At 43.1% G+C, this 27902-nt stretch overlaps 1 protein-coding gene across 1 annotated transcript in view; it reads right to left on the reverse strand.

The window, feature by feature from the left end:
* The window catches only part of ITPR2 (inositol 1,4,5-trisphosphate receptor type 2), a 267039-nt gene extending 242584 nt beyond the window's left edge, over nt 1-24455 (reverse strand). The window contains exon 1 of the mRNA XM_086756987.1: nt 24333-24455. Within this exon, the coding sequence (XP_086613113.1) occupies nt 24333-24424 (92 nt within the window). The 5' untranslated portion in view covers nt 24425-24455. The remainder of the gene's footprint in view (nt 1-24332) is intronic.
* Between the last annotated feature and the right edge of the window lie 3447 nt (nt 24456-27902).

Consider the following 27902-nt stretch of genomic DNA (forward strand, 5'->3'; position numbering starts at 1 on the left):
GCCTACACATAGGGTACAAAGAATACACGTCTCTTGAAGTCTGCAAAGTCCTTGTTTTTTTTTTAATAGATATAGATATTTTATAGATATAAATATTTTATTTTACATAGATAGCCAGTGTGACCCACAGCATATATTGTGCAAGGGCGAAGACTTTTATGCTGATGCAGTTTGTCTCAAAAGATTCCAGCCACTGAGGTGTGGTGGAATAAAAGAGAAAAACCTTCCATCAGTTTCACTTAAGCTCACTCAACTCTTGCTCACAAGGATAGTTGTGAAGAACCATTTTCATTAATTGTACACAAAATGAAGACGGTAAAAAAAGTTGTATGAATTATTACAATTCCGTTAAAACTGGAAATTTGATCATTTCAATATAAGACTTTAAGAAGTGAAACATGGTAGAAGTTAACATAGTATGCTCATTATTTTAGTACATATCATACATTAAAATCCAAAAATGTTATCCTCTGCTCACCAGCTGTTCAACAGTCTATTTGAAGTATTATCCCACATACAGTATTCAACTGAGGCTTTAATTCTTGTTTTCCCGGGCAGAGGCCACATACCACAAACGTTCATGATAATCTCCAAATATTCCCTTTATTTATTTTAGGAGTATCTGAGGCACAACCTAACTTCTGTAGCTCTTCTACTTAATCCTTACTGCAGCTCGTTATATATTGAATGTAAATACTGTAAAAAGACTAGGATTTGGCCCAACACTAACACAATGCTTACTTAAAAGTAAATCAGAAAGTCAAGATTAAACTTCAACTCTGCTTGCTCACACCTTACAACTACCCATAACAGGTCTGCCACCCAGATCTCCCAATGTAAAAAAGCATGGATGAAGTAAAATTATGAGGTATATTGACATAAGATATATTAGAAACACTTCCACTGTGATTCACCACTGCTAACTAAAACTGGGATTTTCAGGACTATGCAAGCCCACATATTTACGTGAATTTTAGGCATTTAGTTCACTGATCAGTCCCTATCAGACTGGTATATAGTGACTTCAGAAAAGAGGTCCTATTAGTAGCATCACTACTCAAACTAAAGTAGACATGCAGAAGGGGCCATGAAGATGATCAGAGGGTTGGAGCATCTCTCCTACGAGGACAGGCTGAGAGAGTTGGGGCTGTTCAGCCTGGAGAAGAGAAGGCTCCGGGGAGACCTTAGAGCAGCCTTCCAGTACCTAAATGGGGCCTACAGGAAAGATGGGGAGAAACTTTTGGCAGGGCCTGTTGTGATAGGGCGAGGGGTAATGGTTTTAAAATAGAGGGAGGTAGATTCAGATTAGATATAAGTGAAAAATTTTTTACATTGAGGGTGGTGGAACACTGGCACAGGTTGCCCAGAGAGGTGGTGGATGCCCCATCCCTGGAAACATTCCAGGCCAGGCTGGACGGGGCTCTGAGCAACCTGATCTGGTTGGAGATGTCCCTGCTCCTTGCAGGGGGGTTGGACTAGATGACCTTTAAATGTCCCTTCCAACCCTAACCATTCTATGATTCTATAGCTCATTGTAGGGTTACCTATTCAGCCAGAAACAGCAAAGCAAAGCCAGCAGCAGAGAGAAAATAACCACAACCAAAAGAACTTCTACATTCAGCTCGCACCAGAAGAATCTGTGCTTTTTGCTCAGCTTTGTCTATAGCTATGTTGCACGTATTTGTGAACATTCACTTGAAAGGACTATTTTGAAAAACTGTGTGCTAATGAGAGGAATCAGAAAGGCTGAATTTGCCCCTGTTAACACCATTTAATGAAAACAGAGAAAGGTTTACCCAGAAAAACATTGTTCAGAAATATCAATATCTGTCCAGGAATCAAAAAAAATTACTTCATCACCAAAAATGGTAATGAAGGCGCTCACACCTATACATCAAAACAGCAACATTTATTGTATAAAGGAAGCATAAGCAACAGAATTGAGAAACTTACACTTGGCTGAAATAGAACAATGTAAAAACAGTTTGTTTACGTAGACAAGCCAGTCTCAAATGCTACTCTAAGGTCTCTAACGAACCTCAACAATTTCTGGAATTGTAACATATATATAGGCAAACACATGCATACACAAATATATACATACACAAACACATACGCACAAATCACCAATCCTGCAAGCACAACTTGGAATCTAGATCCTAGAAACCAAACCAAGCTCTTTCTCCATGTTGTAACATAAACAGCAACAATCTGGCAGACCAACTGATGTCACATCATGTAAAGATGTGCATGGAAAACATTTCTTAATCAAAATGCTGACATTTCACACATTTTGCCATGTTTATGTCACACAGCAATGACAAATCTTATATGTCTAACTTTCTGCTAAAATTAAAAAAAAAAAAACACCTCATTTAGATAATACAGATACCAAAACACATTACAAACTTCGGTATATGTCAGGACACCAAATAAAGAAAGGATCCACCTCGTTTCAGAGGCCTTCTAACGGTGAAAAGTCCTGAGCTAGCGCGAACATGTGCAATTCAACAGACATTAGTCAAACAGCGCCATGCAATAGCAACTAAGCATCTGATCCAGCGCTTTTTATATTCTTTCATTAGTGTACCTTCCTTGAGCTGCCCTGCAGACTGCCTTAAATGCCAACCAGCACTATTGTGCCACCACGACCTTGCGGGGCAGGATTTGTTTTCCCACCAGCCATGGCCCCCTTCCACATGGCATGCCATATCCTGGCACGGGGGACAAACCTGGGCTTGGCACCTGGAACATGAACCTTCCCCAACCACCTTCTTGCCGAGGCAGCGCTCAGGAAGCATGGCGCTGCATGGTTTTGCTTTCAGATAAAAAGACAGCTCTCAGTTTCACAGCATAACCACCATCAAGCTTGTACCCAACATGTAATTCAGCTCCCAAAATCCTGTTGCCGGTTTCAGCATTTACTTCTGCCTCCGGGGACAATGACTTGGTTTGCAGGAATTCACTGAGTGAGGTCTGCTCACCCTTTGATACATCTCCAGTTCTCACTAATGGTAATGAAAATTATGCGCAGTTATTAAAGGATAAGAGAACACTTCGCACCAACACATGTTGAAATTTTCTCAACAAAATATATCTTTTTTTATTTTCATTTTGCAATGATAAATGTTTACCAATTTTTGCAGCTGGGCCAGGTATTTTTGCATATTTTCTTTGCTCTTCTGTTTTTTCTGCAGCAAGTTAAAAAATATCTTCCAAACGAAAACCAGCTGAAAAATTACAGTGACACTATTTACTTGTTTTTAAACTAAGCAGAGTCAGTTTCCTACCGGGACAGATCATTCTGGGAGCTGTTCCAGATTCTCTCAGAGCTGCTTTCCCAGTAGCTGGGAGCCTTTTGCCACACCTACACCCAACCTGTACACGCTCGTTCAAGAGAGTTACACGTACCTGAGCCAAGAAGCAACCTGAAGAGGAAATGCTTGGGAACGCTCCTTCCACAGTGGAAGGGATTGGGAAGCAGGAGAGCCAAGAAACAGCAGCCAAAAGTAACAGTAGCTTCTGCGCAGGTGTACAGGCATGAAGGTAAAGGTGGGAAAAGAGCCAACACGTTGCTGTGCTACTTGTGTGACTCTTTCATAACTAGCATTTTTAAATAGGAAAATGCCACAACAAGCAGGTTCAAATCTCAAAACTGCTTCAGACCTTTCTCAAACTGGCCACCGTGCAGGCTGGCATCCCCTCTGGTTTTAACAGAGTAAGGCTATACTTAAAACAGCACATTTGACATCCCCAAGAACGCTCCCACGGTGTGAGGTCATGCGGCACAGAACACCCCACAGCAGACCTCAGCGTTCAAGCTGAGGTGGCTGTGTCCTCCAGGAGGAGCTTCCAGGAACCCTCCAGCCTCATCCTGCACAGGGTCTGAGGACAGCATTAGTGCCAAAATCACACCAGGAAACACTGTTCGTACTGTTTATTTATCAATACAGACAAAACAGATTTTTTTTTTTAATATGATTGCATCCTTGACCCAGCACTTCCACTTGCACTCTCAGTACTGACAACAACTGATTCTTCAATAGGGCCTGTTGTGACAGGACAAGGGGTAATGGTTTCAAAATAGAGGGAGGTAGATTCAGATTAGATATTAGGAAAAAAATTATTTACACTGAGGGTGGTGGAACACTGGAACAGGTTGCCCAGAGAGGTGGTGGATGCCCCATCCTGGAAACATTCAAGGCCAGGTTCAAGGCTCAGTTGGCTCCGAGTAACCTGATCTGGTTGGAGATGTCCCTGCTCCATGTAGGGGGGTTGGATTAGATGGTCTTTGAAGGTCCCTTGCAACCCTAACCATTCTATGACTCTATGATTATCCTGAAGTAGGATGAGAGGGCTTTTTAATCACGACAAACATCTAAGCAACAACTCTGCTGAACGTCGAAGAGCGCTGGCTCTCAGGCTGTGCTCTCAGTTGGCCAAATGTTATATCACCTACTAAGGTGTGTCTTAACAGCAAGCTCTGTTACAAAGAAATGAGTTTGGCCTTTTTACGCTAAGGCCCTCCAGTTCTGCAGCATTCTTTTCAGCTGAAGGAAATGCTTTCCAGGTCTCCTCATACAGTTTATCCTGACACCGTAACAGAGGAAAAACGCCTGCAAATAATCGCTTTCTGTTTGGAGAGCTGGAGTCCTTTATCACTTATGTACACTTACTGGGAGTTAATTGGCAGAGAAACAAAGAAATCACATCTTCTAGCAAAGCCTGCACTTCAGTGATACAGTAACATGAAGAATGGTATCCATTTAATTTTTCCTTTTAAGTGCATTACTGCTGTCCACACACTTATTAACGTTCATGTTACAATCCCATAAAATCCACAGGTTTTAAGATGCAAACTATGTTTTGCGTGGGAAAAAGGAACATGGTTCCTCCTCCTGGATCAGTGAGCAGAAAGCCCTGCTATTCTCAGACACGATCCAGGTGCACACAACGCACCTTCTCCCTCCTGTGCCAAAGTATATATTTCAAAAACAAAAGGCAAATCGGCTTGAGGGCTACAACTAACTCATGTTGCAGAAGTTTTCCAAGTCAAAGCAATCAACTCTAGAAGAACTGCAATGGTATCACACATTTTATTGCATATCTTGCAATATTTGGTATCTTTTCTATTGGTTTACTTCCTGGTTCTGTACGATTATCTGTTATAAACCCCCTCTATTTCCCTTGAAAAGAGCATGTGTTCCTTGCTGTCACCACGGCCCACAGAAACGTGAAAAATGGCCTTCAGCTCTGAAAGCTCAAAAACCAGAAGACCAAGAGAACAAATCCCCGTATGATTAGTTTTTAAAAATCTCACGCTTTTTCAAACCCCTCTCTCCTGTTTGTGGGGGATCTGACTCATAATTTTCAGAAGCAAACAGGAAGCACTGCAGACATCTCCAAGTATTTCCTCTCTCCACCCTCCCACCCCCTTTGTCTTTTACTTAACTTCTGGACACTTTATTATTCCTTTTGTTACATCAGTAACGAAATGGTGCTGCTCTACGCCGGCTCCAGCATGCTAAGGTACGCAAGACCTTCCCTTCTTTTGCCCAAATCAAAGGGAAAGGCGCCCTTCCTTCCCTCAACAGGACAAAGCAAGGCTTTCATGCAGCCCCTCCTCTACGCCAGCTGAGAAAGCGAAGCCCCTCCACCACGTTTCACCCCAACTGCAGCCACCGCAGCCTACGGCATCACGTTAGCAGCCCCTTCCCGGCAACGAGTGAGGTCTCCCTGGCCGCTCTGCCAGAGGAATCCCAGGCACCGGGGGCTGGCAGGGTCAGAAGCCGGCTGTCAGTAGGCCAGGCGCTGGACGTCATCCTCCCCACAGGCCAGAGCGGGATGTGGAGCAGAGAAACAGGATGAAGAAGTGTTACAAGGTAATGTGCCGGGAAAGCTTTTTTACCTCACTCGGTTTATTCCAGCACTTCCTTTCATTGTATACATGTGAAAAAAAAATCATTTCCCCTTCTCCATTCACCACCAGGGCCTGTCACAACGCTGGGCAAGCAGCTGCTTAGCGCTGGCTGGCAGGAGGCATCGCAGAGGGAGGACCTCAGGGCCAGCTCCCCTGCACCCAGAGCAGAGCCCTGACTGCAATGTGGGAGGAACCGCCGGGGGATTTTTAGCTTGCCCTGCTACAGCAAGCAGTTCTCGATGACCATGGGTGCCCAACACAGGCACTCAGCCAACAGGTGGGTGGGGAAGGGGCAAAATCCAACAGGTGAGAAAGGCAGGCGGTGGGACAGTAGACTGACAGAGCTCCGAGGCCTCAGGAAGAGGAAAAGTATGAGGGGGCAGAACTCCTGCACCTGCTGGAGTGAAAGGGTGGGGGAACAATATGAGCGGTGACAGGAGAAAAGGAAGGACTTGGTTTCAAGACCATTCAGCTACCACAAGGAACTGGAGCAAGGTGAGAACATGGTGGGTGATGGAGTCACCGCTACTCACTCCTGCATGACCAGCTCTCATCTAGTGTGGCGGAGACAATGGAGACATGCAATAGAAAGCTACCACTTTCCCTTTTCGGAGATGTCAGGTCTCTCAGACTACTCTTATTTATTTTTTTCCATTAAGAAATAAATAAGTGGGATACATTTTAGTGGCCCTTCCAGGAAGTACACACACCACCTTTCAGGGTACTCTGTGTATTCCATCTCTTTGTGTCAGTCTTAAATGCAATTACAGGAAAGCCTAACGTCCTGAGGTTTATATCCATGCCACCTAGTTCCCATTGTGACTTCAACTGTAGCTGCCCTGCTACTGGACAGTTTCCCTGCAAGGGGAACCTGGACACAAAAAAAGCATACCAAAGTTCACATCTGGTTTCAAGTTAAACAAACTAATTGGTGTACACAACCCCCATTTTAAAAGTCCTGCTAAAGTTAAACTAGTATTGTGCAATGACAGTCAGCCGAGTAAAACCATTCCAACCTTTTCCTTATCACTCCACAACCCTCTTGGACTGCCACCCACTATCAGAAGAAGTTAACCCGCTGCCTGGCACATGAAGATTAAAAACCTGCTCACTGCCTTAGCTACGATTCCCTATTCATTTGTGCACAGTCAATAACACGACTCAGCTATAAGCTGATCTGAAAAGATAGTAGAGCACCCCACCCAAAAATCAGCTCCATTTTTATCACCTTCCCAGATTTTATTATACAATCAAAAAGCCGGTCGACTATCTCTGAGGTGCAGCTTTGTGTATGGTTACACAGTTCTTTCTCCAAGTCAAACAGCACCACAATGTCTGGGATAATCTCATCCACTCACATAAACAATTAATCTGCTATATTTTGATTAACATTTCCGTTTAAGAGGACATTGAGATGCTTTAGCCTGAGTAGCAGAAGGTCGGGCCTCCTGCTAAAACAGACATGCTCTTCTCAAGCTTTTTCTCTGACTGGAAGTTGTAGCTGCCAGCCTTGCCCCAAGTACCTCTCTGAAGCAGAACATTATTTGACAGATGGAAATAAACCAGCGCTGGTTTAGGTGACGCCTGATGCTTTTTTAAGTTACCAGACTCATAGATCACAACATTCAATAGAAAGACTAAGTTGACCCAAATGCAGGAAAGGGCAAAAGTAAACATTGGGCTGGTTCATTCATTTCACGTTACAACCTTTCAGAGCCTGACTGTCTCTAAGCAACAGTCAACTCCGTTAGCGCAAATCACCTACTAAACTGTTTAAGCAGATGAACTTATATTGCTTAAGGAGAGCTAAGAAGCACTCACATAAAGACTGTTTTGATAGGGAACAGCAATGTGCAGCCACTGATAAAAAATAGCTTGCAGAGTAAATGTATATCCACAGCCTCAGTGGTTTGAGGAACTATTCACCAAGTCAAAAGGCACGATAATCTGTGACGCCGCAGTTTACTCAAATTTTTCACTCAGTACAGTTCCCTAAATAAGACACCAAAAGCAAACTGCTCTCTTGTGATCCATCAAGATATAAATAGATATTGGTTAAACCTAAAGGGATAACATTTCTTAGAAGAATGCAAAGCAGAGACAAGGAATTATTCCACCGCATGTATGTTGCTGCTTGCTACTCCGACAACTTAAAAGGAGTACAAATTGTTCCTGCACCTCACAATGTGCAGTTCATCTGGTTAGTCTGCAGTTTTGTGTTCGCAAATACGTGAGTTGGAAGCAAGCTTGAGCTTTTGTTGTTTCTTATTTCTAATCCTCAATCTGAAGAGGTTTTAGGACATATTTTTGTTTAATTTTACCTTTCATGTTTATTTTTTTCCTAGGAAATAAGCACCAAAAATATCTATTTGTTTGTATATAAAGCTCTGTGTTTATACAAAAGCAAAGTTTGTATCTAACTTGTCATCCTGAAATTAGAAAAAAGTATCACAGCACTTATACTCACCAAAGTTGTGCGTAAGTTCCTGCCAACTAACTGTGTACAGATCTCATCATAGCTGTAGAGCAGACTTTCAACTGGCATTTAGATCAGATTCTCTGCTGAGTTACCCTGGCAACACAGTGCCCAGAAAACACCTGAGTGGCAAGCACTCAATTCACCACCTGCAAGGGATGGTACAAATATCCCACTTCCCCTCCTCTTGACACACATTAGCAAAGGTGGCAGAAGTAAAAGAAGACTTCCCAGTGCCTCCCAGCAATGCCTTCTGGCCAAGACATATTTAAAAGCAGTTACTTCTGCATCAGGGCTAATATGGATCAGAAATCCAGACACAGATGTTAATCCAGCCACTCAGGTGCCAGTTGAATGTGCAAACACCAGCCTCCAAAAAGAAAATCCATCATCTCCAGAAGACAAAGAACCACTGGCCAGCTAGGGCAGCATGGAAGTCCTGCCCATTGCCCCTCCTTGGAGAGTTCAGTATTTACAGAAAGGATCTCATTTATATCTATAGCATTATAAAGAACCTGTCAGCATCTTCCAGGCAATCCTCAGTCCCTTCACATGCAACGTCTATCCCAAAAGATCCTACCTTCAATCTAAGGACTGGGTAGTGGAGGAGGCATCAGCCTCCTGAGATAAATCCCTAATCTGGGCAAAGATCAGAACATCTCCTCCTCCCTGCAAACTAACGGGAAACCAAAGCTCGCTGGCACCCCAAAACTCAGACTCTGTTAACTTTTGAAACTACCCTAGAAGCAGAAACTGTGCATAATGAGATTGACTCTTCAGTGATAACAGATAATCACTCGTTATCTACTGTTTGGGTTCTGTGGACCCCTTACTGCTCAAGTTTTCCCTTCAACATCCTCCCACCAACCACACAAACTGCAAGTGCTTTGGCAGAGGCAGTGTCAGTGGTGCAAAATATACCCTGCAGCATGCCACTGCCAGCACAAACTGCTCTTTCAGGATGCTGGAGCTCAGTAACAGGGACAAAATGAGCTTCCCGTTCCTCCACAATTGACACAGTAGATTAAATGCTGGAAATGGGGAACCACAGTGAACCACCTCAGGCTGCATGGCCCAGAGATCAGGATCAAATGTTACACAGAGCAAGCTACCAACATACCTCACTGAATACAGAGGAAAACCATCCTCCCTCTTCTCCTCTTTAACTAGACTAAATAATCTACCTCACTTCACTCCGAAGAATTCAGTCTCACTTCATACGCAGAAGGATGGAGAACTCAGGGAAGATATTTAATGTTCAGCTTACAAAACAGATTTCTATTCCTTCTGGCTACAAAAATCAGGGGGGAAAAAAAAAAAGAGCCTGTTTTTTTAGTAGAAACAGTGTGTGTCTTCATCAGTTCTTAGAAAACAAGCACTCAGATCTGATCCCTCAGACTACCATCACGCAAAAACACCCTGTTCTTAAGCAAAACCAGCCAGAAAACAGAAATTCCAGAACTCCTTCAACAGGTAACATCATCCACCAACCTAGATACCCATAGCCAAGGCGCAGAGACCACTCTGACAGTATTTGAAGATACCTGAAGACATTTCATCACTTGGGCAAGTCTGGGAATACAGTATCTTCGGTATCCTCAGAGGACCAAACTGATTGGAAAGAATAGCTGACAAGATATTTTCAGTCCTTTCGGGCTAAAGGGACAAAGTGCTTCTAGTTCTTGTATGACCTTCTGCTAAACCTAGATAATAGACAAAAAGCAGCTAATGAAAAAAATGCTTGTTTTCACTCCAGCTTGCTGGAAATCTTCATTCTTCAATCCAGACATGAACTTGGTCTCTTTAGTCCATGCACTTGTCACTACAAGCTAAATTACTATAACACATGTATCTCAAACTACATAAAAAGAGGAGGCACAAAGTGCAACTGAAACTGAATTCTCCTTGATTCATTGTGTCTCACTCACACCCAGTCAAGCCCTGAACTCCATACGCTTTCCTGTAAAAATGTGTCCAAGAGATAGATGTTCATGTTACTAAACAGGCTTGAACGAGCTTTTCCAGTTTAGTGTTTGATCTTCTGCACAGTCCAGATTACCCCAGAATTTCTTTATAATAAAGAGATTTACTTTATATTGAAACAAAATAACTTCTGGAGTATAAGTCATCTTCTCATCCACTTCTGTTCTAAGTCCCTCAAAGGCAATGGCATATGGTGCCCTAATTTCCTTGAGTCTATAGAATAATGCAGTTGAAGGTACAAGTCCGTAACGATCCTTTCTACCATACCCATCAGACTGTGGGCACAATGAGATAGTGCATCCTTTAAGGAAGCCTACAGTCTCAAAGACTCGGTGAAATACTTCAAATTTTCCTTTGATCCATAGATGGCTTACTCTTGACTCTAAATCTACAAAAATAATTCAGCAAAGACTCTTCTATTTCCAGCGCCCTTTGGTGCCTGACTTCACAAGTGTCAAGAGATTTTGTGAAACAAGTCATGACTATGTCAACAGACAGTCATAACTATCAATTCTCTGGCAGAAAAAAAAAAACTAAGCTCTTTGGCAACACACACCATCGATGCTCCCACAAGATGCCTGTTGAACTGGGGCTCTCTCTCTTATCTATCTTGCAAACATCACATTTCCTGCACCATTCTCCACATCCTGCTTACACTTCACCAAATCATACTTACCAGCTACAACTTCTGCAGCCCCCCTAATTTCAGTAGTTTCAAAGCTATGATATAATTTCTGAACGAATATAACCTCCTATGCACGATCTCATTTCTAAACTCCAGGCTTGCCTGGTGTGAGCAGAAAACCTTGATCTTGCCACTCTAAGGGGATACTACACTTTAAGACAACTGCAAGGGTCAATTATCTTCCCAAATGCTCTCCTGGGAAAGCTTTTGGCTCCTCTGAAGTCCATTCCAGGAAAAATACATTCTTCAAGTGGATTATTCAGGAGGTTTTGCAAGTTATGGGAAGGAAAGAAAAAGTGACCTCTTTTGCAGCAGAGTCATTCCTGGAAATCATCCTTTGATCTTCTGCCTAAGTCAGTATCTGCAACTAGCCTCCAGACAGTTCATTTGGGTGAGGCATCAAGGTCACCCTGCTGCTCCCAGATCTGTGAATGCCCGTGAAAGCACAGCCCTATTAACTCCTACAACCACATGGCAAGCTATCCTGAAGATGCCTCAACATACTCTGTCCTGATCATGTAACTTCTTTCTTAGATAAAATATGACGAAAATGTTTTGACATTTTAAGCACCAACAGGAGTTCTCCCATGTAGTTCAAAAATTTTATCATACTTCATCACCTCCTAAACTGCCCTTTGTCTTCTCATACCCAGTTTTCCACACTTGGATAACTGATTATCAGAAGTGGTCTGCAAAATCATTTCTAAAGTCAAGTCTTTGCTGAGGCTCAAACTCAAAGCAATCCAAAGCTTTCCTCATTTATATTTTGTGGAAAATCCGATCAGAACCACAGAAAAAATATTTTTGACCATCCCATTGACCCACCTGGCTGTTTGAGAGTGGGTATATTGCCTGCTCATTTCCCAAACTTGTCCAGACAGTTTTTAATTGCTGACCATAAAAGATTTCCCTTTCTCCTGTAGATGATCATTCAAAGCGTTCACTAGGAAACCTCTTTGTTTTGACTCCTTCTGATGCACTCAGTTCTTTTTTTCATATGACATTTTTACTCTTGCTTTAATTCTACTTGCAAGGCTTCCAGTTCTTACATTAGAAACATCTTAATTCTCTCTGGTCTCTTTTGAGACAAGAACATCAGTCACAAATTTCCATTTTGAAAGCTGGATGCATCTCATGATACCAGGTTATCATTAGTCACAAGTGATTATGTCAGTTCTGGAGAGTTAAGGGCTGTTTCCACTACAAAGAAAAGTCTGAGATGATGTCAGGTATTTTCTTGATCATTTATTCATTAAAAAAAAAAATATAAATTCTTGTTTTCCTGGACACAGGATAAATCAAACAGCAACAGTTTCTTTGATTAGAGTTTTCAGAGAGAACAGCACTCAGTAGTGCATGCTCATTTTTATTTTCCTTGGGTCAACACAGCAGGTTTTCTCCACCTATGACTGAGTTTTTGTCCTATGTTCTCTGTATGTCTACTCACTTAGGCCTGTATAGCTTGCCCTGTCAATGCTGAATTTCTTTCTAAGAAGCTTCTTGGGTAACATAGCTCAGTTTTACTTGGGCTTTAGCAAGTGCATGAGCTTTGAGTGGTGACTTCTATTGCTTCAGCCATCTGGTTGCAGAAATGATTTTATCTTGTCCCTCTATTACAAATGAAGAACAGTAATTATACTTACCAGTGTCAAGGAGGTTCCACCCAATGTATGAGCATGACAATAACGTCAGAAAGCATAAAACTTTTCAGCATATGTTTTTTTCTTGCAATGATAAAACTCATTCTGCATCTCCAGCGTCCCTTCCAACCCTAACCATTCTATGATTCTATGTTCAACACATGTAAACTTTAATAAACCAACTAGTTCTGTCACAGCTGCCTTAATTTCCCAAGACTTACCATGAGATGAGACAATACCAAAAAAAAAATTTATGCAATTTAGCATCGAACATTGTATTAGATCAACATTTACAAAAAGAGCACTGACCCAGAACTTGTAGACTTTGGTCATATTCCACAATTAGTTGACAATCTCATGCAAGTCAGTCCTATCCCTTATTACAATAATTCCTTTTAAACATACTTTAGATCCATGCTTGAAAACTCAAACCAGCACTGTCTCACTTCCAGCTCTACCCAAGTAAAGCAATTCTACTAAGCGCAGCCCAAACTGCTTAGCTGTTTCTACCAGGTCTACAGCTCCACGGCCGGGAGTCTGGCTCCACCAGTGTAATGCACAGGATTGCTTCAAATGAGGTGTTATAACAGAACTTAACAATTAATGCTTCTACTATATCCTAGATATTAGATAGGGGGAAAAAAAAAACAAACTAAAACAAAACCAGTTATTGGTCCTTAGATTCAATGGCAGAAAAACCTGTTCAACTACAAAAGTTAATACAGACAGGACTTATTGTCTGCCAGGTCCTGACCTTGTTTTGTTTTTGCAAGAGAAGCCCATTGCTAACACAAACGGAGCATACCTCTAACCCAAATCCTGCAGCTGCCAGGGTCCATAGCAGAGCCCTCTCTGAAGGGCCAGATGCCCGCCTCTGAATGGTTTCATGATCAAATCCTAATCTATGTATTAGTACTCCTGAAAATCTAGCCAGGGAAGTAGAAATCTTAACTTGAATGTTCTTCAACAGGTTGGTTTTTTGTTTTGTTTTGTTTTTTTTAAATTGCCTCATGACTTTTGCAGTTTGTGAGTCTACAAATTTGTAATTATTAAACCTGTTCAACCTTAAAGCTTGACTTCTGTCTTCAACCTGAGAAGCATTACAGACATTGCCCTACCTGATTTTTACATCAGCAAACCTGATATAAAATCTCCTTTTAGAACAATGGAATGTCACAAAACTCTTCACTTAACTCCAATTTTTCAGCAATCTGGAAAGACTCAAGCTCAACAGGCCTTATTTTTCCAATTTGGAACAGAAGTGAAGTCTATGGAGTGGCACCCTCACAAGTGGCAGACGGCAAAGAGGAAACAGTGCTTTTGGCTGAAACTGAGCCTACCTTGGCGAGAGGCAACAACCTAAGTCAGCAATTGTCCAAGATACCAAAGTAAATACTACTAACAGGCAGTTAACCTTTCTCATTTGGCACCATTTGTTTGGGTTTTATAAAGGATTTTTTTTAAACTTTCTAGGTAGTCTTAAAACTTTTATTCTTTGATCAGAAAAATGGAACTTGCTTAGTGATGCATTTTGGCCACTCAAATGTACAAAGATCTGCTCTCAGTGTTTTTGAATCTGATATCCAGTCTTTCTTTACTTATTGTTTCTGAACAACAACAAAAATTATTATTAGATTTAAAAGGTGATTGAGAATATCTTAGCAAAGCACTCTACTGATTCATTTATCTGGAACAACTGGCGAGCCCGTCAGAAGTCCAAACCCAGCTAACTTCAAAATGACATCAACAAGGTCATGCAAAAAGCACTGCTTCCAGTCTCAAGTACTCACGTACCATTAGTTATTCGTCCCCCCCACCTGCAAACTATGTGCTCTGATTTAAACTTAGCAGAAGAAAATTACTTCTAAAGTCAGGGCACTCTTTCCACACCTTTCATTTGTGAACATTTCTATTTTCAAGTTTTTCCCCACATCCATGAGGAGAGAGCAACTCGCTTTTTCTTAAACGGAAGCTGAGGATACTCAAAATTCACAGAGCTCTGTAAGTTGGAATTTACAAATAATTCCAGATATTGCAAGATTTAGGATAAAACTACACTGACAGATTCAACTTAGTTGACCTCTAAAGCTGCCTAGTTAAGTTTTCCACATCACAGTGCTCAAGATTATACAACTACACCAAATTTCACAGGCATCAGGACGTAGGTGCACGCTGGAGTCAGGCAAAATTCCCCACAGTGAAATGAAACATGTCCTGCAGGGCTGGCTGGGGATGCTTCGGTGGTTGTGCATGCTCCTCCTCTAGCTTTCATCCAAAACACAGTCAGGACGCAAGCAGATAGCTGGGTGGCTCGAGGCCTCCTGTCCTTGGCCTGCTTCTGCTTTGCACACAGGAATACCAGCACACATTTACACTGAAAAGAGGAAAACCCTAAGAACTGGGTTGCTGTCTTTTAACTGTAGGCAGTATGTATAAAAATCTGGAGCTTACCATGAGTCTAAGCAGTTGTTTTCCTAATCCTGTGACTGCATACTCTCAGTTGCCTCTGCAACATTCATTAACTTGTGTATGTTAAGTCCAGAAGAAAAAAAACAAACCCTTGTTTGAAATTCAAACAAGCCTCTAAAAGAAAATTAAGATAAGTCACCCAAGCATTGGATCATAACAAGTTTCTATATTTTGAGATTCATATAAAAAGCCTTGTTTTGGGGTTTGTTTGTTGATTTTTTTTAATGATGTTGATTTTTATCTGCCAGAGGTCAAAGAACAAAAACTTGATTACTGTTTTAGTATAAACTCTTTGTACAGAGAAGAGCTGCTGTAAGCTTAACCTACAGTGTCAAAGATATCAGCCACCCTTGGATATGCTCTTCTAGCCTTCTTCTGCCAAGTAATTTCATATAAATTTCAACTCCATGCCCTCACTCATGTGTCAATAACAACCCAAAGGGGCATTTCAAATGAACCGTCCAAAATCTATTATACAAGAAGACAACCAGAGTATCACAACTCATTACATATAAGCTGAGTTGTTACAAAAGCATTGGACATCACATGCACTTAGCAAGTCAGCCATGCACTGCAAACAATAGCACAGGACCACGTCAGTAAGGACTGTTGTGCTTTTACACAAAGAATTGCATAAAGTACCACAGACAATCTTAAAACTGCTATTTCTTTCTAAGGAACTGACTCTGTAACTCAGACATTCTCTTGGAGAAGGCAGTATCATCATGCATTTTCCTAAACACCACCAAAAATCCTGGGGAAAAAAATAGCAAATAATTAGTTGTTTGAGACCATACTAGCCTCAGCGCAGATCTCCATCATTTGAAATATCAAAGTAAACAGTGGCAGTGACAAGCTGATTTCTTCTATATGGAGTAATTTGAAAAGAAGAGTTTGCCAGTAGCTTTCACAGCTATTTTCTGACAGCAGGGCACTGCAGGTCTCTCAGCAACTGTCATCTTCTGTTCCGCTTCAGCCCTACTTCCCTCCTAATCCCTGCTGTCTTTTAGACCATGTACATCAGTTACTGTCCCACCACACACACCTAACTCTTCCCACACACCCTTGCTCTGCTGATTTCTCTACTGCCTCACCCTCCATTCACCAGCACTCCCCTCTGCACCCACCCAGGGGCCAGCGAGGAAGCGCTGGGTGGACGGGGGCGACGGTCTTCCTGTTTTCTTTTCCACAACCTATAGCAACCCTGTGGTCGCTCAACAGCCAGCAGAAGTAACAGCAAGGAAAATCCTGCTCGGGTAGTGTCACGTACCTGTGAAGCCCACAAAAGGCTGGCGTAGCTTCGGCACAGGGAGCATCCCAAGTTGCCGAACTCCAAAACATTCCCACCAGCGTGAAAGGATCCCCCAAAGTAGAGGCGCAGAAGGCACGCTACTGACCAACAGGAGGAGGGGAAAAAGCACCCATGGACATGGTTTGCAAAACCTGCCCACAGTTTATAACGACAATTCACTTAGCTTGCTAAGTCAAAAGGTAAACCTGAGCAGAAGAACCTGCCCTGCAGGAGCTCTGGAAGGGGGGATCAATCTCACTGCGGGACAGTGCAGCAGCACTCACACGGACTTGAGGCAGCCCAACCTGGTCCGCACTTTAGGGCCCTCTTTCCTATATTACTAAGCAATAAGACATGTTTTTAAATTACATGCTTTGGATTTGTTTCTATTCAACAAAAAAAAAAAAAAAAAAAAGCAAACAAATAAGCATAAGAGGTGGACAGAGATTTGGGCACAAAAAGACAGTTAGAAAGACAGCTCTAGAGCGACAAGACTACTCCCAACACAATCTTCTGGCTTATGCAGACAAAATAGCCCCCCCTCAAGCAGTACTAATATAATACATTACTTACAAGTATGTTTTACACCTGTGTTTTCTCTGTCTTTTGCTTTCCTGCTTTAACTGTTTCCAATTTTGTAATCAAAACCATTACCTTGCTGGAATGCCATTTCTTGGTTTAAATATTTGAAGTAAACCGAGATAGTAAAAACAGAAATTATTTTTGCTTCCCCAGCGATAGAGAACACAAAGCAGTTGGACAACCAAAGCTGTCCTGTGCCCCCCAGCAAAGGAATCTGGAAATTCTGGGAACCGGGATTCACCTCCCACACAGCTGCAGGTCAGGCTGGGGACTCTTGGCGCCCAGTGCCAGTGGAGAGGAGAAGCTGCTCCTGCCAGGTAACACTCGCTGCCCTCCGGCCAGAGGCAGGTACCAAAACAGCCCACACAGTCGTAGGGGTCTGAATGAGGTCCTTCCTCAACTCACTGCTGTCAAAACCTGGGCAAACCTCCAAAGGGGCAGGGAAGGGCAAGCCATCCATGCTGGAGAAGACCACGCTGCAGCTCAAGGAGGCTCTTGACACATCCTGCAAGACCTTTTCTTTTAAAAAAATCAGGGATAACCGATGCATTTTTGCTTATCCTGTTCTCAGAAATGGCATTTCACTTGAAACTTTGCACACAAACACATTCAGCCCCAGGCATCTACTTTGGGTCCACAAAGTCAAGGTTTAGCATCATTAAAAACAGCTGAAAGCAGGACCTATGTCAGAAAGCTTCTACAGATCTACATAGCAGTGGAACTACTGATTCAAGTTAATAGAAGGAATGGGATTTACAAATAACAAATGAAGGTTTAAAAGAATCAGTCGTAAGGTTTTTATGCCCTTAATATAATTAAAATATGCACCTCTGAGCAAGTGACAAAACACAGCACAGACAAGGAAAAAAAAAGTCAAATCCTGAACTACCTACCATTCCTTTTCCTTTCTCCATTCTTCCATAAACATCCCTAATCAAGTATATCAAAGTCACACTTGAACGTCACTCGTCTCCCTTTCGTACAAGAAGTAACAGACTTTTCAAAGCAAGTAAAAACCAGACTTTCAAGTACTTTAAATCCACGTGCAGAGGACACGGCTTTGTGCTATTGCCCAACAAACAGGCTCACGCTTCAGCCAAGCAGCAGCAGCAGCCTGTACCACTGACAACAAAGTGCAGCGGGTTTCAAACACCTCGCCGTGCAGCGAAACAGCCGACTGAGCAAAGGTTCGTGCGCTGCTTACGAGACAATGCTCCAAGCTGGGGAAGTCAAAGATTGACCTGACTCCTTCTTCTGCGGCACTTTTAAAATATAGGATAACCTTGATTTCTAGCAAGTCCGAGAACCACATAAAGACTGTTTAGTAATCCCCTCATTATGCAAAACAAAGTTAAATCAGACTTAAAGTTATGCAAGTTAAAAAATCTCCCCTCTCTTTCCCAACTACTCCCCACATTATCCATAGCCCAGCTGAGAACTACAGAAGTTGTAACAGCCACACCACTTGCCTCAATTTAAAATTCAAGTCCTCTCTTATTTCCATTACTAACACACAGCTTACAAGTAAACTCACTTTTACATTAAACCAATCGAGTCTTTCCCTCACCCCAATTTTCTCTCCACTTCTGTTTGATAATGAGCTCTTTGAACCAAGGATATTGCATTTTAGCGTACAGTCTCATAAATCATAATACCGTAATTAAGTCTAATCCTATGTCCTTCACACCCAAGCTGTGCTCTGTGTGCGAGTAAAACTTCTGAGACAAACAAACCCCCTCCGGGGCTCATTACTTGCTGCATTCCCACAAGGGCGCTTTGTGGAAAGCTTTGTCTCATTGTTTATTTAAAGACAGCGCTGTTGTTAGAATATCTGAGATGAGCATCAAAATAAATTCATCATAAATGGCAAAGCGGGAGCGGTGCCTAATTGCTAATGTGAGTGGATAATTACAGAGGATATAAGCTTTGATATATGTATTGAACTGCAAGGCATGTGAGATACAGAGCTGTATTTATATGTCTACATCTCTGCTTATGTGGCATTTATTGTAAGATCAATGAAGGTATTTAATAATGCATATAATATGGCTTATGCTTAAGAAAGTTATCACAGAGAAGAAATACACCATATAGCTGAAAAGCGTCATATAATGGGCCAAATTAGGTTCCCAGGTACATTAGCATACTTTCAAAGTAGCTGCCCAATTCAGATCAGTGCTTTTGCATTAGGAAGACACCCATGAGAACGTATTTCTCAAACTGTTAATCCTAGATTTAAAAAAAAAAAAGAAGAAGAAGAAGAAACAGGCAATCAAAACTTTCAAATCTCATTGGTACTGTCAGTCAGGAGGAAAAAGTATCTAGCTAACAAAACATATGAGTACTTTTACCCAGAGGAAAGCTGAAATTCATCTTCCCTTCCCTCTTCTAGGTATTATTTGATTCTTCATGTATCAGAGTTAAACTAGAAGTAATTCTAGTTATGCCACTCACACTTTCTTCAGGCTTTTTACTCTTTCCTGACTACTGAAGTTTTGTCAGCTGGCATTGGAAAGAAAAATTTGCTATTAAAGGACATAGACTCTGTTCCTTAACCACAGCTTACACTTTCAAGCAGTGGGAGAGAAGGGTGAAAAAGTGCATTGATGAAAATAGTACGCTGGTGTGTTGTAAGCATCATCAGTCACCACATCTTTCCTCTTAGCACCATTCCTGAGGCCACCAAGATGACACATTTTATGCCTCGTGATATTTGTAATATTTTGGTTTACGCTGTTCCATAGGCACTTTCTCTTCACAAAGTATGACTGATTCAGGCTGTGCGTGAGGTCCAAATTCAATAAGGCAACTAATGCACAAAAGCCTAGTGAAGGAGCTCGAACAAAACTTGTGATACTAATTTCAAATAAGAAAGTTCTGGCAAATACTTCCACAACTTAAAAGAAGTTGTTCAAGAGAAACAAACATTAAACTCAAGAAAATGAGTCTGAACACTCTACAACACACTTTTTGCTGCTAATTAGAAATAAGTCTCAGCACTCCTCGTCATCCAGGGTCATATATTACCTAGCAGGCAGCTCCCACTGCACGCCCCATTAATTATGTTCCGTGAGGTTTCTCGCTGCTAGGGCACAGAAGCACGTTTATGGAGGTGAGACAGGAATGCAGCTACTGGTGGTGACTAACAGGCCCATCGTCAAACTTTCCGACAGCTGATATCAGCCATTGTTGTTACTTACTTTTTTCCTGCCTCTCCAATGGAGAATACTTTTTTCCCCTCCTTCTATGATAGGTGATTAATAGCAGCTCTAATTCCCAGCATGCATCATTGCCAACATTTACAGCCAAAATGTTAGGGAAGGTGGTCTCAAGGTTCAGACAGTGGTCTAGGACAACAGTAGACACCGGGATTCATTGCTCAAAATGGGGAAAAAATCCCCACATTAATAGCACAGGTCAATAATGCAGTACCAAATATATCTTGAAATGGTAAAGCTAGCCATGGATGTGAATTCATTTTCCCAAACATTTCCTTTTCTGTACTAAATTGCAAAACTATCAGTTTATACATCCAAAAGCATTCTCCTTTTTAAAAAAGGAAAGAGGGGAAGGCGAAGCTCAGGGAGCCTTGAGATTAGAAAAACAAGATCAGCATCACCAGCACCTCAAAGCAGCATCCAAACCCAGCACAAGCCCAAAGCCAAGCAGCAAAAAGAGCAGGGGATTGCTGGGACTCTCAGTACCTCAGGTATCCAAAGACCTGCAGCAGCCAAAGGAGAATGGTGAGCCCTAAAACCCTTTCCTGTACCACTACCCAGAGGTGCCCCCCTCCACTTGGGATCCACAGCCTGGAACATCCTCCTGGAGACAGGTGGTTATACCTCTTCTTCCAAAAACTGAGAACAATTGTTCTATTTTAAAATATGGATACAGGAGGAAGAATGTGGACCAGCGCTGCCTGACTTCCCTGCCCCCATCCCACACTACAGCGCTAACCCCAGATGCGGAAGAGAGGTTCAGTTTCCTCTTCTGACTGAGAGGGCTCAAATCTGAAAGCAGAGCCTTCATGCTCACATCCAACAGCTGTTCATAGTACGTAAAGAAACAGTTCAGAGACGAGGATGGAAGCACAGGTTTATCCTGGCTCACAGAAGTGCCCCAACCTTTTGGATCTCATTTACAGCATCTCATTGCTCCAGCGACTCTCAAACCCTTTCTGTAGAGGGAGGTGTGGAAAGGCACTCCTGCCCTCACCTAGCACCTCTCAGCGCACTCACCTGGACACAGGGCTAAGAGGCACGGATACTCAGTCTCCTAAACAAGGAGGTTAGGACCTCCTAGACTAGGAGGCCCTCACTTCCACACTCAGGTTCTAGTAGCTATTAACTGGACCCTACCCTTGATCTGAATCACTCAGCTGCATCTTTCGCTTGGCTTTAGGTTTCCTGGGGAAACTGGGAACGTGAAAATTGCTGCATTAGCAAGTGAGCAAAAAGTATTCTAAAACCCCTGAAACAGCCTTTGCCTAGAAATCTCCACCTCAAAACTCATCTCTTGAGCTGGTTCAGCTCTTCAAAGAGTAAGGTTCACTGACGTGAGAGACCTCCCCGGCTTGGAGAAGTGCTGTGCACTTTTTTGTCTTATTTATAGAATGGCCTCACTCACGTTTTGTTTAAGAAACAATTAGCCTTTGAGAGCTTAAAATAAGCAAGATTCTCACCCTGCTGCAGCGTCACTAGACCTCAGCTGGATTTCAAGTTCTTGCAACCGCATGAGACTATCTGACAGACTAAATAGCGTAGAAGTGACAAGTTAGTTTGTGCAGCACCTTTCAAAACAGCACCCTAAGCCATACAGGTAAGAGCAATTCAACAAGGACCCACATTAGCCAAACGAAGCAAGCAAGCGAACAATCATTTCTGCTCCTGCCCCACTTTGTCCTCACCAACAAGAGGCACCTACGGAAGACGGGCCACCTCTGTTCAGATGCTTACACTGAACAGAAGACCCACAGGAACACAGGAGATGCAGGAGTTTAGCAAGGGTTGCACGCAAAACGTGCAGCAGGGCGAACTTCTTCCCTGAACATAAAGGGGTTTTTTTCTGCCTCTTGTGCTGCTGCAACGACTCCAAAGGCAGTAACTGCAATAGCTGGCACAGATAATACGACTTGGCATTACAGCTCTAAATTTCAGTCCGAGCTCTCGTACCACCAGCAGAGGGGTCAGCATTCCCATTTAGCAGACACGGGAGTTTTCTACTGGTGACTCCACATTTCCTTCAAGGCCCTTCAGCTCCTCAGCTCCAGCCTCCTGGCTCTGCAGCTGCCTTTACCGCACCAGGGAGCAGAGCACCAAAAAACCCGTACTGAAAAGCTAACAGAGCTACATCAGCATTCTTGAACTCCTGGCGTGCCGCTGAAGGAGAGACACACACAGGAGTCTTGTCTCATCTCGGGTAGTTTTCTTGAGCAGAGTTAGCTGGCTCTTACTAGAAAAGAGCATGGATAGTCTGTTGGTTAGGGTGTTGGCTTGACTTCAATTATTTCTTCTGGTAAAGAGCTCCCATGTGCCTTAGGCAAGCTTTAATCTTGGCTTCCCGTCTATAAAACTGGGGCTACATGTCCTGTCCTAACTCGAAGGGATGAGGGGAGGATCGGTGGTCTCAGGACTGCGACACGAGCATGCCAACACGGATTCAAAGAACGCACAGTTGTACAAGCAGCAGTCACAGCAGAAGTGTCTACAACTGTAGATAAGCAGGTGTTCTGAGAAATGAGGAAGATTTCTCAACATAATGAAAAGTAAAAGAAAAGTACTGCAAATTTAGCTTCCCCCAGATAACAGAACACAGAAATGAGACAGAACAACAAAACCAAAAAACTCAACAACAAATCATGTCAACAAAAAAGAAGTGCTGGAGTTACAAGAATAAGAAACGATATCCAGTGATTAACAGTTGCGGAAAGCAAACATTTTCAGACAGGATTTAAAATTACAAGACTCAGCGAAACAAAAGGAGATGTGAGACAAAATAGTCAAGGGTAAAGAAGGCAGAAAATCAACAAATAGAGGAACAAACCATGGAAAAACATTTGCCAACAGATAAAATGAGTGAACAGCAACGATAGGAAGTAATAAGATTTTTAAAATATAAAGGACCTTGAACACTAGCTCTTTTCCAGTAACCGTACCACACCAAGTGACTTAGACCGTCATTGTTAGCTTTTTAATACCATCTTTACTTCACTCTACAGCTCCCCACTGAAGAGATCTCTGGACACAGGCATATGGGAGCGATATCCAGGCACATGTTAATTGGCAGCAGCTCAGCCTTACCAAGTTTAACTGTTATTCTGAAAGTATAGCTAACACTTAAGCAGCCAAAACTAGAGTTTGTGCTGCTTCCTCAATTGAATCACCACAATTCACGAGGTGCAGGAGTCGTTTCCATCAACAAAGGTTTAAGGACATTCCACAAAGTCACTGAAACCACTCCAGCTCTCCTCTGAACATCAAAGGGAACCACTGCACCTTCGGGATATGTCACTACAACCAAACTATGTGATGGTTTAAAGAAAGATATCAGTGTATTCCTAACGTCATTCACCGTGGTTTTCTGCCCTGGAATCCAAAAAGGTGATTCAAAATGGTCAAGGTTACCAAAAGCCTCGAGCAAGCAGGAGTAGTTCAGTGAAGCAGCCACAGTGATCCTACAGCTCTTCACCCCACAAAGAGAAAGAACAGCTCACGGAATAAGCATCCCTGTGAAATTTAATATCCCATTACAAGTATTCCGATTACTAACAACCGCAGGTGAAGACTTTAGGCAGAGGCAAACCAGAAGGGCTGCACATTTAACACCCGATTACAACGATGAGCAAGAAAGCAAAGATTTCGTCCCTCGTGTCTTTGACAGAAATTCTCAGATATGCAGTAAAATAAAGCCCCCTCTCAAAAAAAAAAAAAAAAAAAAAAAAAAGTTGGCTATGAACAGCGGCTGTATTGAGGCATGTGGGTAGAGCACAGGGCTGTTTCTACAGAGCACTGGGGTTGGGGCTGGGCGGGCGGTGCGGCCTCGGCAGCCGGCAGGAGCCGAGCGGGGAGCGGGGCCGCCGCCGGGAGCCCGGGCACCGCCGCCCGCTCCCCGCCGCCCCGGGCCTGTGCGAGAACTTCTCTCGTTCCTCCCCGCTCCCCATCACTTCCTACTTTCCCCTCTCCGCCGCTTCCTGTGCTGCGGCCGCCGCTGCCCCGTGGGTCGCCGCCCCGCCGCTGGCACGGCACGGCACCCCCCCCCCCCGACACAGCCCCCGGCCCCTCACTCACCCCAAGGTGCTGATGAACCCGTTGACAGAGCCCTCCGCGTACAGGGACACGATGTCCCCGATGTACAGAAAGCTGGACATTTTCTCAGACATTTTGGCTCATGTTTAGTTCATTTCGCACTCCTCCCCTTCAAAATTAAAAAAAAAAAAAATTAAAAAATGAAATAAAATGAAAGCGATCCGGGGGCGGGCGAAGGGCCGAGGCGCGGCCCCTGCGGCGGGCGCGGGCTGACAGGAGCGCGGCGCCGCTGCCCTCCGCGCACCGGCACGGCCCGGCCCGGCCCGGCCCGGCCCACCGCCCTCTCCGCCCCCCGCCTCCGCCTCTCGGGACCGCCCCTCCGCGCCGCTGCCAGCCACGGGCTGCCGGGGTCGTAACCCTCGAAGCGGGGCAGTGTTTGGGGCTCAGGGTCAGGCCGCGTTTACTCACCCGCCAGCCGGGAGGGTGGCTCCAGAAACGACGTCCCCCCCCGCGCCTCCCCCCCCATAACCCCTCAGTATTTCCCTGTGGCTCAGGGGTAACCTGCCACCACGGATTTAACGCACATTAAAAAATAATTTTAAATAATCACCTCAAAATAGCACTCTGGAAGATTTTTCTCCTGAGGAAAGCGGGGGCACCTTAGGCTCCCCACCAAGCACCGGCCCGCAAAACCGGGGGGTGGAACATCCAGCGGTGGGTGGAAGCATCCAGTTCAAAGGAAAATCTAATGCCAGCGTGAGATTTTCATTCTTAAAAACATCGTGCATACTTTAAACAGAAATGTAATTTCCACCAAGGGTTATAAGAATCAAATTTTTTCCAGTTTTCCTGCCTTTTCACCCATGTTTTACCTCCTCGACATAGTTTTTCTAATTACAGGCAAATTCAGCGGCAGTACTGGTTACCCAGTGTATTTTTCCAACAGGCTGTTTGGATTTAAAAAAAAAATAAATAAATAAACCAAAACTAACAACAACTCACCCAGGCCTAACAGCCTGATCAAATACTAACTCTCAAGCGATAAGAATAGAAATCTGATTGCAGTAATGTGCAGACTGCTCAAAGTGAGTAATAAGCTGAGGGTTTCATGCTTGCATTTAATTTCCCACATCTACAGCTTCCAGCCTTATCTCAGCACTTCTGAGCATGAATTCTTGACATCAGAAATGCTGAGTCTTCAAAGTAAAGAAGTTTTACCATCTAGATGTACAGAAAAAAAAAATGTTATGGCATTCTAGATTTCCCCCTTCTGCTCTTTCATGGTGAATGTTTTGGATTTATCTCTTCATTGTACCCATCAGGATACAAAGCCACCAAAGATCTGTGCTTGCATTCTCCTTATGTGCACATGTACGTACACAGGCCCTACATCTGACACTTCACCAAATTCTCTCCATTCAGTGTCCTGGGGTCACCACAATTACTAAAACATTTCTGTAAAAGAAATTTGAAGAGAATGGGTGCCTCCTGGGATCACCACAAAACACTTCTGGAAAAATAAATATGAAGAGAACAGGTGCCAGAGCCCTTGTTCTGGAACCACTCCCCATACAGGAAAACTCAAGATGAGGTGTTTCAAATTGCCTGAAACACACATATTACATCCCAAAGTTGGACTAAATTAAAACGTACCAGAATTAGAAACTGCAAGTCACAGCATCAAGAAGGCGCTGAAGGGGGAGAGGACAGTTTGAACCCAGGGCTAAGCAGCAAAGGCTTTACAATGCATTGCCAATATTCATTGCCCCCCTAACCCTGTTTATCTCAGCCATTTTATACCAGACTTTAATGCCCTACTTAAGATACTTGAGCTAGGGAGGTTTCACGTTTCCCAGCAGTTTGTGAAATCCTGGCCTGCCTTGGATCAGAAGGAGTTTTCCTAGGATGGACTTCAGAACTTGGCCGAGCAGCAAGTTTGCCTGTCCTTCATATGCCTGGGAGCGAATCCCCATTTGGGACCATCCACAGCCAGGAAGGCTCAACTCTGTTGCCTAAACATAGGTTGCTGGGGACATTTGAAGTGTCCTTTGATACCCCAGACATGGTGGTAGGTTGTCAGCAGTGAAGCAGAACTGCTATGCCCTTGACAGCTCTTCCTGCCAGTGGGCAACTGAAAGGGGCCCGCGTGTTTTGGCATTACAAGAAGGTTAACTGGGGTCATTTTAGAAAATATTTAGCATTTGCTTGTGTGGCAAAGTTTGAACTGATAGGATAAGAGTCCTACACTTGCAGTAGTCTTGGCCACTTTTCCCCCCAAGGAAATGGAGGCACAGGCCGCATCCGCCTTAATTTCTGGACTTGTTCATCTTGGCTGGAGCTGGAGCGCGCCAGCTGCTGAAGGCTGTTACGACCTCACGGCTCTCTAGTGATAAATAATGAAACAAACTGGAAATCTCGATCCAGTTCTGAGCGGTGATGGCTATTAACTAGAAATAAGTAGAATGAAATCAGCGTTTTTGTGGGACAACAGTAAAGGTCAAATCCTAAAGGCTGCAAAGTACTTAAAGAAACGCTTCATTTTAAACCTGTTTCTTTGAAACAGTCCAACAATCTCATTGAAGTTACCAAATTATTTGTACGCTGAAAATGAGCAAGCACTTACCTGCTTTTGTAGAGCAAGTCTGGTACGGAGATCACCCTGCAAAAGCAGATCTGAGGAACCCTTTCTGATCCTCTCCTTGCAGACAGAAAACTTAAGTAGTGACGAATGCTCCTCTAGCATTTTTAACAAGCATTAACTCTCTTCTATTAAAAATAATGATTGTGCCTCTCCGAGTGCTAGTTTTGTGAAGATAATATCTGGAAAAAAATTTAATTAAAATGAAAGAGATTTTGCCATAACAAGTCTACGTAGAAAAAAATAAGGCATGGTCAGAGATGGTAATGGAATATTGCTTCATTTATCTGGAGCAGAAACGAACCAAATTGGTTGATAAATGTGGATATTTTAACTACAGTTTTTAACCTTGCAATTAGCTGCAGAGTGAAGGAGAGGCTGCTTAGTCAATAACTGGAATATGTTTTCCACCAGTTATCTCTGGTGATCTTTTGTTCCCAAGCTAGGAATACAGGTTTCGCTGTGAAACAGGACCCAGATGCAGAAATCACCAGCTAGTGCTGACAGACTGCTCCAGCGCATGCGTTACGCTTTACGTTGTAAAAGTGGAAAAGCCTTTCTTACTTAACTTTCCTTTCTAGTCTATTACTGATTTTCAGAGAAGAAAATATTTCTAGTGATGTTTGCAGTGATATTCTAAAATTAGATCTCAATATAAAAATTTGGCAGAATTTTAATATAGGGAAATTTTACCATGACTTTTACAGCCTGGATTTTGGTGTTCATTCTAGTGCTGAGGCATAGAGGAGAAGCAGTTTATCCACAGAAGGGTCAATAAAAACACATTTTGCTGCTGGATGCAGTGTTTGAGCAACCACTTCAGATGTGAAAATACCGAATCTCGGAATGATCTTTGGCTCAAAGAACTCACCAAGTCGATAGGCCGACGTTGTCGTATTCTTGTTCCTTTTCCACCCCTTATGTCTTTGGAAGATGTCTGAATTTCCTGCTCATCTTGTCTAAACAGGGGAGGC

The sequence above is a fragment of the Chlamydotis macqueenii genome, chromosome 1, assembly GCF_036417535.1.
Source record: "Chlamydotis macqueenii isolate bChlMac1 chromosome 1, bChlMac1.mat, whole genome shotgun sequence".
Classification (NCBI taxonomy): Eukaryota; Metazoa; Chordata; class Aves; order Otidiformes; family Otididae; genus Chlamydotis; species Chlamydotis macqueenii.